Source organism: Sinocyclocheilus rhinocerous, unplaced genomic scaffold, assembly GCF_001515625.1.
Source record: "Sinocyclocheilus rhinocerous isolate Xijiao unplaced genomic scaffold, SAMN03320098_v1.1 scaffold259, whole genome shotgun sequence".
In the NCBI taxonomy this organism is placed as follows: domain Eukaryota; kingdom Metazoa; phylum Chordata; class Actinopteri; order Cypriniformes; family Cyprinidae; genus Sinocyclocheilus; species Sinocyclocheilus rhinocerous.
This window is the reverse complement of record NW_015635083.1, coordinates 394,174-406,674: the sequence shown is the minus strand read 5'-3', so window position 1 is coordinate 406,674 and position 12,501 is coordinate 394,174. Positions and strand designations below refer to the sequence as shown.

Genomic DNA, 12,501 nt, shown 5'->3' with positions numbered 1-12,501 from the left:
AAAAATAATTCATTGCATATAATGTATTTTTATTATATTCTTTCAGGATCACATCACCAAAGCCTGTGTCTGTAGTTGCCTGTGTGTTACCAAAGCCTCTAGTTGGCGCTAGCGAGACTCCGATGTAAAGTCACGTTTTCAAAGAAGAAGTCACGCTGTTAAAACTTTTCCAACGTGCTCTGAAGCTAAATTATAATCTCACATAGTGTTTATTAATTTTACGGGTCAGCTAACTGTGAGGTGACACTGCAGATTATATTTTTCAAGTGTTTATATGTGTAATCGCTTTGTTAGTTCAAATTAATTCGTTACCATACAAATAAATAACCGTGCTGGCGCTTCCGCGGACGGTTCCACACGCAGGTACCGCAAGTTCTGTAACGGTGCTTTCAGTGATTTAATAATTATTTAAAAACTGTTAAATTAGATGAAATAAAATAATGTATGTGCATTTATTGAGCTTGCATTTATCAAATATTTTTGTTGTATGGATTTGATGCTTAGTTATAATGTGAGTTTACTTGTATAAGCCACTTTTTTGTGTGAAGTTATGCTCAGTAAAGATTAATCTTTTTGTTTCAAGTTGAAAGTTGTTTACTGATGTAGTGCAACAACAATACAATTTTATTTTACCAGAAAATACTAACTTTTTCTGTGTGTGCGCGCACAATAATAAATAAATAAATAAATGATTAGTGTGTCCACTTTATATTAAAGTTCACTTTCACAGGTTACTAACGTTTATAACTCATTAATAAATGGTTCACAAGTGTTCACTTTACATTAAGGTGCACTTTCACAGGTTATTAATGTTTATAAATCATTAATAAATGGTTCATTACATTAAGGTTCACAGGTAATATTGGAATTAAAATTTTCAATATTAATATCTCATCAAGTCATGGTTGTGCTTTTATGATTTTTCCCCAAAAATAAAAACCAAGATGATAATTTCATCCTGATAAACAACATATATCAGTTTCTAATCATTGGTGTGGATAGGCATCATTAACTTTTGCAGAGAATCATGGTAGTAGATTCTGGTAAGAAACATTGTAAGAAAAGTGACATGAGTCATGAGATATCAATCAGAAAACCATAAATACAACACCCTTCAGTCTTGATATAATAGTAAATTTTTGCTGCATCATGAAATAAATCAGGAATCTGGTTTTGAGTGAAATAAGTATTAATAAATATATTTGTTAAGCATTTAAAACATGAGTTAAAACTGGCTCACTATTTGGCAGGTATTGCATTAAAATCACCCTTTTTATTCATGTATTTATAACTGGTTATCAATTATTTATTATGCAGTTGTAAATGAGTCATTAGTCATTTACTAACACCTTTGTAAACCCTTTATAAAGGGAAGCTTAATATAAAGTGTTACCAGTTTTTCTAAATACATTTTTATCACTTTCTACATCTGATTATGTCTAATTCAGTGCGTTTACATGCACCATCTTAATGCGATTATAATGAGATTTTGACAATATTGCGATTAAACTTCACCTCATGTAAATGCAATACTTCGATCTAAATAATGCGATTAAGCTCATAATCGCAGGAAGCATAATCGTATTAACGTATTAATGCCGATTTTAATAGAAATATACAGGCATGTAAACACCTTAATCACATTACCACTCTGACCAAAGTGCACATGTGCTTGTGACGTACATGAATGACATGACACGCACCTGCAATAATACGTAGATTAGAAATGATGGGGGGGGGTTATTGTTTTACAATTTGGATGTCATGTTTTTCCCCTCTCACCTTCCTATGCACGGAGCTTATGGGAATGAGTAAATACAATACCGTGCTGAAATTCCACCCGTCCGTGTCTCGATACAATATCGCCAAGGAATATATTGCAATACTATGCTGTAGGCTATCAATCCCCTTACCCACCCACAATAAAGAAATAGCTTGACTTCAGGTGTGGTTGAAGAGAAAAGAGTGGCATGACACTTCACACACCGCGTCCACACTGGACACCAGCGGCGCGATGCAAAATGACAAATCCTCGACAGTAAACTGATTCCTCGTTCTATTCATTAGTACTGACAGAAAGTACAAAAGATCTGCAATGGTTGCTTTGTCACGTCCAGTGTGGACAGCCTCAAGCTGTTGCAGAGAGAAACAAATTCAGCTATTATGGTAGGACAATAAAATAACTATTGTGATTATATACAATTCTTTTATTTAAACTGTTGTATTGAACATTGTAAACCAATAACGTCATGCACACTGCATTGCAATCCTCTCCTGTAGCTCTTTTGCTAAACATAAAACAATTGCTTTTTCCTAATTATTAAGATGGATAAAGACGTACAACTATAAAATCAAATAGTATATGTTAAAAATTAAGTACACTGACTTCATTTTAAGACTTGTGTCATCAGTGGCCTAGAAAAATTGTTTCTATAAGGATGGTCGTCCTATCATGGTGGCTGTCATATTAAGATCACATGACTAGCTGAATACTATTAATTTAATTTCATTAATCTGCCTATTTGTAGACACTTTCAGAACATGTGTCTGTGCAAAGGGAATTTGTATAAGGCTGTCTGTCAAACAAACGGACCGCTTCTAGATTACAAAATGATAAACAGGTTAAGCAAAATGGTTAATTTGCATCCAAGGCACTTGTGTAACAGAAAAAAAGTTTAACATTTAATATCAGTTCATGATAATTTCACAGACAGATCTAATTACATCAGAAACTGCTTATCTTCTTGTTTTTGAAACAGGTGAAAATTTTTTGTCTGATCTCTTTGGTTTTAAAACCATAAACAAGTGGATTCACAAGAGGAGGAAAGACAAAATTGGAAATAGAAACAACTCTGCGTAGGAAAGCGGGAACAAACTCAGATCGATGAGCAACACTAGGAAACAGTGTGTTAAACTCTAACAACAGGAAGACAACCAAATGAGTACCACATGTCTGAAGTGCCTTAATCTTTGCATCAGACTGCTTATTAGTAACACAAGTGATTAATATATGAATGTATGTAAATGCCACAGCAGAAAGCGAAAGGCCGTGGTAAAAAATGATGCAACTTAACCCAACGATATTGTTCACCTCTGTGCCGTCACATAAGAGTTTCATTAATGCTGTCTTATAGCAGACTAGATCTGTCATGTGTGTCTGGCAAATCCTGTAAGGTACCAGAATGGAGAAAACTACAGTTATAAGAATAAAATTTAAAAGCCACATCCCAGTTATGATTTTCACCAAGTTATTGTTAGTCATAATGGCTCCATATCTCAGCGGGCAGCAGATAGCGCTTTTGCTAAATATCAAACAATTGCATTTTCTTTATTTTTAAGATGGAAAAAATGTACACCTACAAACATTAATAGTACAAATATGTTTAAAATTAAGTAGGCTACACTTACATAAAGATTTGTGTCATCAGTGGCCTAGAAAAATTGATTCCATAAGGAGGGTCGTCCCTTCATGGTGGCTGTCATGTTGAGATCACAACTGAGTACTATTCATTTAATTTCAGTAATCTGCCTATTTTTTAGACACTTTCAGAAAATCTTCAAAGGGAATTTTTATAAGGGCGTCTGTCAAACAAACTGACTGCTTCTAGATTACAATATGATAAACAGGTTATGCAAAATGATGAATTTGCATCCAAGGCACTTGTGTGATAAATAAAAGTTAAATATATTATCAGTTCATGATAATTTCACACACAGATCTAATTACATCAGAAAATGCTTATCTTCTTGTTTTTAAAACAGGTGAACATTTTCTGTCTGATCTCTTTAGTTTTAAGACCATACACAAGTGGATTCACAAGAGGAGGAATGATAAAATTGGAAATAGAAAACACTCTGCGTAGGAAAGCGGGAACAAACTCAGATCGATGTGAAATAAGAGGAAAAAGAGTATTAAACTCTAACAACATGAAGACGACCAAATGAGTACCACATGTCTGAAGTGCCTTAATCTTTGCATCAGACTGCTTATTAGTAACACAAGTGATTAATATATGAATGTATGTAAATGCCACAGCAGAAAGCGAAAGGCCGTGGTAAAAAATGATGCAACTTAACCCAACGATATTGTTCACCTCTGTGCCGTCACATAAGAGTTTCATTAATGCTGTCTTATAGCAGACTAGATCTGTCATGTGTGTCTGGCAAATCCTGTAAGGTACCAGAATGGAGAAAACTACAGTTATAAGAATAAAATTTAAAAGCCACATCCCAGTTATGATTTTCACCAAGTTATTGGTAGTCATAATGGCTCCATATCTCAGCGGGCAGCAGATAGCGATATACCTGTCATAGGCCATAGCGGTAAGAATAAGATAAGATGCTCCACCATTCAGGTGTACGAAAAAACCTTGAAGAAAACATGCAGGATAGGATATTGATCTGTCCTGAGACCATATACTATACAGCAGGTGAGGAAAAAGGATTGAAGCATTCATTGCATCATTGATTGGCAGGTTGAGCAACAGTATGTACATTGGTTTGTGAAGATTTCTGTTCATGCAAATTGTAATAATAATTGTGAGATTGCAGAGTAAGATAAACAAGTATGTTGTTAATCCAAATATGAATGCAGGATAAATGGTCGTCTCAGGCAGTTCCAGAGAGTGCAAAGTCAGGACCAGTGAGAGGACAGATCCATTTGGATACATGATGAATGTTCCTACTATTAACGGCCTACACAAACCAGCAACAAGCTGTTAATGCTATCAATATAAATAAAGAGTAATTATCAAAAATAATCCTGCCAGAATTTATGAGAAGTTGGTGTCCAACATTTATCCATTTAATTCTTTCATTTTGCCATATCCAGCTTCATCTTACATAGGCTACAACCTAAAAAAGGAATAATCATTAAAACACAGCAGGCTAAATTTGCCACAATATGATATTTTGTAAAATTCACATCTCATCAGATTAATAAGGCACATCTTTAACTGTACAATTTAAATAATTGTTAGTCCCCATTTGCTTAAATCCAATACAGTTGTTGACATTTGAAATAATGTGGTCTATTTGAACAAACTGTCATGCATAATGTCACCTTAAGTGATCATCCTTCAGCACTGTTAAATGTCACCTGTGGGCAAAAGTTTTATACACATGTAGTTGGGTGGATAAACTCCCATTTGTGTTGGATTAGTCATGGGAACAGGTGTTGTTTTGTAGCATGTGCACAGCCCTGCTGGTAGATAGTGTAGCTACACAATCTGATTTAAAAAAGCATCTCTCTGCTTTGTCATTCAAAAGTTGCTAAAAATACCAAAATAGCACATTGTACCTGGGTTGTTGACAAATAAAATGTCAGTTAACCCTTTTGGTTGATGAAAATATTTTATTTAGATTAATAAATATATGCTATGCTATGACTTCCCACACAGCAGACAATCTTAGTGTGAATATGGTCTCTGAAATGCACCTCGTCAGCCCAAGGATGGCCACGCATGGCAATTGCACTATGTGTGACAGCTAACAACATAAAGCTGACTGCTGGAAGGAGGTATTTGGCCCAGATCAAACCTGCGAGCATGTGGCTCATATCAGGCTTGTGATTATTAGCCACATTTGAAAGTTTTTCTAAATACATTTTTAAGGATTACTACATTTAATTATGTTTAATTGACATTCAAGTTCAAGAGTTTTCTAAATTGGTATAATGAAGTTTTCCTTAAGCCATTTTCCCATCATATCCATATTTGTTACATATTGAATGTGTATATTTTTGGGTTGATGTTTTACAATTTGGATGTCATGTTTTTCCCCTTTCACCCTCCTATGCACGGAGCTTTTGGGAATGAGTAAAAGTGCATGCAATACAACCCCGTGCTGAAATTCCACCCGTCCATGTCTTGATACAATATCAGCAGGCAATATTGCAATACTATACTGTATCGATCCCCCCACCCACCCAAAATGAAGAAATAGCTTGACTTCAGCTGAGGTTGAGGAGAAAAGAGTGGCACTACATTTCTAACACCACGTCTAATAGATAGAACGCATCCAAGCAGGCACAAGACGTCAATATAATGTCAGGTTGACATTGGACATGACGTTGGACAGACATTGCATTTTGGTTGAGAATGAAAATTGGGTTGACGTCAGTATTTGACACCAATTTGATGTTGACTCATTGTTGATTGAGAACCTAAAGAACCTAAAAACAACAAATATCAACATCAGTTGACATCGGTATTGGACATCAAATTAACATTGACATTAGACGTTGAATTGACATTGAATTTTGGTCACCAGTCATCACAACAGAAATTTAACCAAATATAAACGTCTTATAACGTTATGCTGGGATTTTAATCAGCACGTGATGCTGTATACACTGGATGTGGCACGGCGCGATGTGACACGACAAATCCCCAGCAGTAAACTGATTCCTCATTCTATTTATGACGTGCTGACACAAAGTACAGTACAGTATAAGTACAGTGTAGATGCGGTGTAATTCACCTGATGAACACAGTTGACTAGAATCTCACCTCAGAGAGAAACAAATTAAGCTATTAGGTTGGGGGAATAAAAAAAACTATTGTGATTATATACAATTCTTTTATTTAATCTGTTGTGCTGAACATTGTAAACCAACATTGTCATGCACACTGCACAGCCTGTAGCTCTTTTGCTAAATATCAAACAATTGCATTTTCTTTATTATTAAGATTGAAAAAGATGTACACCTCCAAAAAATGAATAGTACAAATATGTTTAAAATTAAGTACACTTACATGAAGACTTGTGTCATCAGTGGCCTAGAAAAACTGATTCCATAAGGAAGGTCGTCCCTTCATGGTGGCTGTCATGTTGAGATCACATGACCTGGGGAATGCCATTCATTTAATTTCAGTAATCTGCCTATTTTTAGACACTTTCAGAAAATGTATCTGTGCAAAGGGAATTTCTACATTCTGTCAAACAAGCTGACTGCTTCGATCTAGATTACAATATGATAAACAGGTTAAGCTTTAAAATGGCGAAATGGCATCCCCACGCACTTAGCAGAAAATAAGTTACATATAATATCAGTTCATGATAATTTCACACACAGATCTAATTACGTCAGAAACTGCTTATCTTCTTGTTTTTGAAATAGGTTAAAATTTTCTGTCTGATCTCTTTAGTTTTAAGACCATACACAAGTGGATTCACAAGAGGAGGAATGATAAAATTGAAAATAGAAAACACTCTGCGTAGGAAACCAGGAACAAACCCGGATCGATGTGCAAGAATAGGAAAAAGTGTGTTAAACTCTAACAACAGAAAGACGACCAAATGTGTACCACATGTCTGAAGTGCCTTAATCTTTGCATCAGACTGCTTAGTAACACAAGTGATTAATATATGAATATATGTAAATGCAACAACAGAAAGCGCAAGGCCGTGGTAAAAAACTGTACAAAACAACTCATAGATGTTGTTCACTTCTATGCCGTCACATAAGAGTTTCATTAATGTAGCCTTATAGCAGACAAGATCAGCTATGTACGTATGGCAAATCCTGTAAGGAAATAGAAGAATGAAAACTATAATTATAACAACAAAATTAAAAAGCCACATCCCAGTTATGATTTTCACCAAGTTATTGGTAGTCATAATAGCTCCATATCTCAGCGGGCAGCAGATAGCGATATACCTGTCATAGGCCATAGCGGTAAGAATAAGATAAGATGCGCCACCATAAAGATGTACAAAAAATCCTTGAAGCAAACAAGCAGAATAGGATATTGATCTGTCCTGAGACCATATACTATACAACAGCTGAGAAAAAAGGTTTGTAGCACCCATTGCATCATTGATTTCCAGGTTGAGCAACAGTAAGTACATTGGTTTGTGAAGATTTCTGTTCAAGCAAATGGTGACAACAATTGTTACATTGCAGAGTAAGATGAACAAGTATGTTATTAATCCAAATATGAATGCAGGATAAATGCTTGTCTCAGGCAGTTTCAAAGAGTGTAATGTCAGGACCAGTGAGCGGACAGATTCATTTGGCTACATGGTTAATATTCTTATTATGTCTGTGGCCTATACAAACAAACATAAAAAAAGCTAATAATGCTTGCTTGCAATGTCAATCTAAATAAAGAATATGAATAATAGGATAAAATCTAAAGTTATGTTGGTGTATGAAATAGATCTTTGTCATCCTTTCATTTTGCCAGTATCCACTATCCAGCAACATATTTCTTACAACCTGAAAAAAGCATCAAACATTTAAGAACGTGCTTTCAATCTCAACACATGCAATATAATAAAACTTCATTAAAGAATGAAAACTGTAACATTCTCACAGCAGCAGATTAATAAGGCACATTACTGTATAAGTTAAATTATAATGTTTAGTTCTCATTAAAATTGCTTCAGCCAATAAGCTGAGATTTGTAATAATGTGGCCTATCTGCACAAACTTTCAACTCATAATAGTATGCAGATCAAGTCACTCTGTGTTCACAGGAATACCAGTTGTTCAGAGTAACTTCTTCTTGTTAGAGCTTTAAAAAAGCAGCACATGTAGTATTTAGTCACCTTAAGTGATCATCCTTTAGCACTGTTGAATGTCACCACAAGGCCTACTAAATACACTGAGCTTCTGGCTTAGCGACACAATAAACAAATTAATTAACAACTAATTTACTGGTCTGACTGAGGCAATACAATTTATATATAAGCATAATTAAAATATAATTGATTGTATAATCCAGAAAAGTATACTGCACTGAAATTACTAACTTCTGATGGTGCAGTAAAACTCTGGAAATCAGGTTCAATAAAGGTGCTCTGAAATATTTCAAAGGTGCAGTATGTGATTTTGACAGCTAGCGACTGAAATGGGTACTGCAGTCCAAATTAAAAATATTGTTGAGAGTTGTTTTTCCCACTCCATCCTCATCAGACTCACGTGGGTTGCCAGATTGAGAACATGCAACAGGAACTAGTGCAATTGACAATGGAAGGCCTATACTGTTGAAGGCTGTCATTTATGATATCACATGCATATAGTAGAGTAATAACTTCTGCTAATTAATTGATTTGAGATTTCCATGATGCATGATCTGTGTCAGGGATACTCCAGCTTCATCAGGCCCAATCACCTCACCCACCCGTTCACAATCACCGGATTACTAATCAGCCGCACCTGTCACCACCTCATCAACACTAGCTCAAATACTCAGTCACTGCAGTTGCACTTTGTCTGGTCTTGAGTTCACTACGCTACTCCTTACCTGACTCACTCACCTGGACTCAAACCTGTCACCCACCTGTCTTCGTCGAAGTCATCATCCGTCAGATCTGAGAAAGACACAAGAAGCAGTCACTACGTGAGCTAGATCCCTTCAGTTTCTGGAATTCTGTTCATTTAACCCGTTTGCTCTGCATCTCTCCCCTCAAAACCTCTGTTTAAATAAAGCACCCTTCTTACCAGTATATCTCCGTTTTGGTCTCCTTCTGTACTGTGACAGAAGTCCAGACCAACCAAGCTCAACATGGAGCCTCAACCACAGAACCCAGCTTCACTGGAGGATTTGATTCAAGCTATCCGAGCACCCGTTGTATCTGCCTCCCACAGTCCCATGGCCCGGCCCGCTATCTTCTCCGGTGAGGCGGAGGATTGTGGTGGCTTCCTGTTACAATGCTCCCTATACTTTGAGATGCAGTCTCAAGCCTTTCCTAAAGATCGCACCAAAATTGCATTCATGATTTCTCATCTCGCAGGCCGTGCTCTTCGCTGGGCCCAGTCCATGTGGGAAGTTAACAGCCAGGCCATTCACACTCTATCGACATTTACATCCCATTTCAAGGAGGTGTTCGGTCACGCAGCCGCGGAAATCTCCGTTCATGATCAGCTCTTCCGCATCAGTCAAGGCACGGCTTCAGTGAGTGAGTATGCCGTCAAATTCTGCACTCTGGCGGTGACTAGTGGATGGAATGAGGTGGCCTTACTTACCGCATTTCGTCAAGGGCTTAACGCCGACATTCGTCTACAAATGGTGATTTTTGAAGATACAGTGGGCTTGGAAAACTTCATTCAGAAGGCTATCAAAATCTCTCAACATCTCCATGCCTGTAAAAATGCCATGTCACTCTCCTCACCGCCCACATCCGCCTCACCGCCTCCAGCACCTGAACCCATGCAAGTGGATTCGTACCATCTCACCCATGCGGAGCGAACACGGCGGATGACCTCGGGACTATGTCTATATTGTGGGGAGTATGGACATTTGATTCGCTCATGTCCTATCCGACCAGCACGACCCATGGTGAGTACTATCCAGCTCAGTCCTCAAATTGCTACATTGACTCGAATGAATGTATTATTAATGTCATCGCCTCCAAATGGTGATTTTTGACGATACCGTGGGCTTGGAGAATTTTATTCAAAAGGCTATCAAAATCTCCCAACACCTCCAGGCCTGTAACCAGGCCCTGCCACTCTCCTCACCGGGCACATCCGCCTCACCGGCTCCAGCACCCGAACCCATGCAAGTGGATTCGTACCATCTCACCCATGCGGAGCGAACACGGAGGATTACTTCGGGACTATGTCTATTTTGTGGGGAGCATGGACATTTGATTCGCTCATGTCCTATCCGACCAGCACGACCCATGGTGAGTACTATCCAGCTCAGTCCTCAAATTGCTACATTGACTCGAATGAATGTATTATTAATGTCATCTCACCAATCCCTTTCAGCGCAAGCCCTTGTAGACTCTGGTTCTTCAGGTAACTTCATATCCCGCAACACACTCCAAAGACTTCAACTAAAACCGCTGAAGAATGCTCATGTTCTGAATATCCTCACCATCCAAGGAAACCCTTTGGGTCGTGGTAAAATCCAATTATGCTCCCCCACCATCACGCTCCGCATTGTGTGCCTTCATGAGGAACTCATCTCTTTTCTGGTGCTGGAGGATTCCACCGTGGAGATCTTCCTGGGACGCCCCTGGTTATCCCAACACTCTCCCATAGTTAACTGGACCACCAACGAAGTTCTACAATGGAGTGAGTACTGCCTTTTGAAGTGTATGGCCAAAATTCGTCCACTGCCACCTTGTCTCCTCCCTGTCTGTGCTACCTCCATAGAGAGCCCCGAGCCCACCGAAACTCACAGCATTCCCTCTGAATACCGGGCGTTCCAGGATGTGTTCAGCAAGCGGGCCGCTACTAAATTACCACCTCATTTACATCCCATTTCAAGGAGGTGTTCGGTCACGCAGCCGCCGAAATCTCTGTTCATGATCAGCTCTTCCGCATCAGTCAAGGCACGGCTTCAGTGAGCGAGTATGCCGTCAAATTCCGCACTCTGGTGGTGACTAGTGGATGGAATGAGGTGGCCTTACTTACCGCGTTTCGTCAAGGGCTTAACGCCGACATTCATCTACAAATGGTGATTTATGATGATACAGTGGGCTTGGAAAACTTGATTCAGAAGGCTATCAAGATCTCTCAACATCTCCATGCCTGTAAAAATGCCATGTCACTCTCCTCACCACTCACATCCTCCTCCAGCACCCGAACCCATGCAAGTGGATTCGTACCATCTCACCCATGCGGAGCGAACACGGAGGATTACTTCGGGACTATGTCTATTTTGTGGGGAGCATGGACATTTGATTCGCTCATGTCCTATCCGACCAGCATGACCCACAGTGAGTACTATCCAGCTCAGTCCTCAAATTGCTACATTGACTCGAATTAATGTATTATTAATGTCATCTCACCAATCCCTTTCAGCGCAAGCCCTTGTAGACTCTGGTTCTTCGGGGAACTTCATATCCCGCAACACACTCCAACGACTTCAACTACGACCGCTGAAACATGCCCATGTCCTTAATATCCTCACCATCCAAGGAAAGCTGTTGGGTCGTGGGAAAATCCAGCTATGCTCCCCCACCATCACGCTCCGCATTGGGTGCCTTCATGAGGAACTCATCTCTTTTCTGGTGCTGGAGGATTCCACCGTGGAGATCTTCCTGGGACGCCCCTGGTTATCCCAACACTCTCCCATAGTTAACTGGACCACCAACGAAGTTCTACAATGGAGTGAGTACTGCCTTTTGAAGTGTATGGCCAAAATTCGTCCACTGCCACCTTGTCTCCTCCCTGTCTGTGCTACCTCCATAGAGAGCCCCGAGCCCACCGAAACTCACAGCATTCCCTCTGAATACTGGGCGTTCCAGGATGTGTTCAGCAAGCAGGCCGCTACTAAATTACCACCTCATCGGCCATGGGACTGTGCCATAGATTTGCTGCCTGGAGCTCAACTCCCAAAGGGTAGAGTGTACCCATTGTCCATCCCGGAGCAAGGAGCTATGGAGGACTACATTAAGGAGGCTCTCCAGCAAGGCTTCATCCGTCCCTCCACATCACTGGCAGCATCCAGCTTCTTTTTCGTGGGCAAGAAGGACGGAGGCTTGCGGTCTTGTATTGATTACAGAACTCTCAACTCTCAAACTGTCAAATACCCATATCCC

The 12,501-nt window shown here is 39.1% G+C and overlaps 2 protein-coding genes and 1 pseudogene across 2 annotated transcripts; all 3 read right to left on the bottom strand.

Annotated features, from left to right (window-relative positions):
* Positions 1-2,725: 2,725 nt before the first annotated feature.
* Positions 2,726-3,425, bottom strand: LOC107746688 (olfactory receptor 52L1-like). The gene is made up of 2 exons (XM_016560982.1): positions 3,409-3,425; positions 2,726-3,302 (listed from the first exon to the last, which is right to left on the bottom strand). Exons 1-2 carry the CDS (start codon positions 3,423-3,425, stop codon positions 2,726-2,728), a joined length of 594 nt encoding a protein of 197 aa, XP_016416468.1.
* Positions 3,426-3,728: 303 nt separating this feature from the next.
* LOC107746686 (olfactory receptor 52J3-like) lies at positions 3,729-4,670 on the bottom strand. Its single transcript, XM_016560981.1, has one exon. The coding sequence runs from the start codon at positions 4,668-4,670 to the stop codon at positions 3,729-3,731; it is 942 nt and encodes a 313-aa protein (XP_016416467.1).
* Positions 4,671-7,086: 2,416 nt separating this feature from the next.
* Positions 7,087-8,025, bottom strand: LOC107746685 (olfactory receptor 52J3-like; annotated as a pseudogene).
* Positions 8,026-12,501: the final 4,476 nt, after the last annotated feature.

Bases quoted from the DNA above. Each gene is read 5' to 3' on its own strand.
- LOC107746686 (XM_016560981.1), bottom strand. From the start codon at position 4,670: ATGTATCCAAATGGATCTGTCCTCTCACTGGTCCTGACTTTGCACTCT.